The sequence below is a fragment of the Nansenia antarctica genome (genome assembly GCF_963989245.1).
Source record: "Nansenia antarctica genome assembly, chromosome: 18".
Lineage (NCBI taxonomy): Eukaryota > Metazoa > Chordata > Actinopteri > Argentiniformes > Microstomatidae > Nansenia > Nansenia antarctica.
The window spans coordinates 18,764,161-18,766,082 of record NC_137691.1 but is presented as its reverse complement, the minus strand read 5'-3'; the positions used below and the strand labels follow the sequence as shown (position 1 = coordinate 18,766,082).

Here is a 1,922-nt window from a genome sequence, read left to right as displayed (position 1 = left end):
TCAGGTTAGGTCCAACCAATCGGGTCTCTTGTGGGGCTTGCAGGTGTGAACGTCCACTGTGTCCTCACAATCCTTGCACTCCACGGCGCAACACCACTTGAACTTGCACTCGCACTTGGTGACGCGCTTCACGCGCATCGTGTCGTAGCCGCGGCCGCAACACATGACCTCGCAGCCGTCCGTGCCTCTGGAAGACTTGTTGCAGACTCTCCCTGACGTCCCCAGGGAGCCTAGGGGGGAGAAGACACTGTAAGACATTAGTCCTGTCCAGAAACAACACCCTAACCCCTTCCTTTGTCCTTGAACTGAACACATTGGATAGGGAGGGATTCTAATAGCCTATAAGAGGGCAATGACGCCGCGCTGCTACCATCTTGTTTATACCTATCCAATCCATTCAGATCAATGATTCAAATCTACAAAGGTTGTCGGGGGGAGGCGTAGGGGTTAGGGGGATTGTTTCTCGACATGGCCAGCATATCTCAGACCAGCCCTTTGTGAAGGGGGCAGGTGAAGGTATTCCCCTGGAGCATTTGGGAGTGGAGATAATAGTGACCACAGCAGGATTTGAAAAATAAGCCCGGTGTATCCTTAGGGTTTGAATTCCTACACAGATTAGTGGAGAGAGTCATAAGCCCCTTGAGTCAGCCCCCCTCTCCTTGAGTCAACCCCCCCCCAATAGCATTAGACTAGGTGTCAACCTATAGCTATCATCAGCCTAATGGCAGGGATGATGGTACCAATAACACACACTTTTTAGACCCAAGTATCATAACCAGGCTGTTAGCTGTTGTTGAGCCTCTGCACGCTCCATTGAAATGAGAAGAGGAGGGACAGGACAGGAGGGAGGGACACAGAGGTTAACTAGGCAGAGAAAAACACTGTCAGAGAGGGTTAGGGGGGAGAGTTCGAGGTCAAATAACTGTACTTTAAGATGAGCAGGAATGCAAGCCTTCAGAGCACGAGCCCTGGATTCTCACAGAATTGCATCGGCTGTTATATTGTCTACCTTGAGTAGAGTTATGTCTACTAGAGAAGTGTCCACTCAATTTCAGATCGAGGAATCTGAACTACAGTAGGAGGCAACGCTCGCTTAAGTGGTGATTTAAGGAACTCCAAGAAGTGTGATGAATTTAAGTCAGCGGAAGAAGATAACGCCAAGACTAAATCCTAACCATGTTATTTATGAATCATGTAAGTAAGTAAGTAAATAAGTAAACGCATTTGATATATCCCTACAAAACCACTAGTCTACTGTTAATGCCAACTGGCAGATGTTTGAACCGAGGACCTCTCACATGGATGGCATGAACATAGACCATTTTACCAAGAGGACATCCGCGTGGTATAAGGACTACATGTGGCTTTAGAAGTCCCAGACAGGCCTGCTATCCACCCCCCACACCAACCTACGGACCTTTGGGGACAGAGCCTTCAGCGTGGCTGCACCTACCCTCTGGAACTCCCTCCCCTCAGTGATCCGCAATGCCCCCACCCTGGACTCCTTCAAACTAGCCCTCAAAACCCATCTGTTCTCCAAGGCCTTTGGGCCCCTAGTCATTGTTTTAGTTTTTGCTTTGTTTGTTTTCTGTTTTGTCTGTCCGTTTTCATCCCCTTGTACAGCGTCCTTGGGTTTGTGAAAGGCGCTATATAAATTAAAGTTATTATTATTATTATTATTATTACATGTGGTTCCAGACAGGGCTACAACACCTCATCACCAGAGTGTGAATCAAAACCATCTCCACTACGTTGACTCACCCACGGCCCGGTCCGTGAGGCAGTAGTCAGGGGAGTTCTCGACGAACACCAGCTCGTTCTTGGTGCTTCCCTTGAAGTCCTTATCCACCATGAACCCCGTCCCGTCCTGGTGCATGGTCACCTCGATGGCCGTGTTGTACTTCTTACGCAGGTAGTCCCCG

At 49.0% G+C, this 1,922-nt stretch overlaps 1 protein-coding gene across 1 annotated transcript in view; it reads right to left on the bottom strand.

Moving 5' to 3' along the window:
- The window catches only part of LOC308173666 (protein Wnt-2b-like), a gene marked incomplete at its 3' end in the record, with an annotated part of 7,715 nt that continues 5,793 nt past the window's right edge, over positions 1-1,922 (bottom strand). The window contains exons 4-5 of the mRNA XM_080548706.1: positions 1,762-1,922; positions 1-230 (exon numbers count right to left, since the gene is read on the bottom strand). The exon at positions 1,762-1,922 is cut by the window's right edge and continues 101 nt beyond it. Coding sequence (XP_080404832.1) covers positions 1-230; positions 1,762-1,922 — 391 coding nt within the window. The remainder of the gene's footprint in view (positions 231-1,761) is intronic.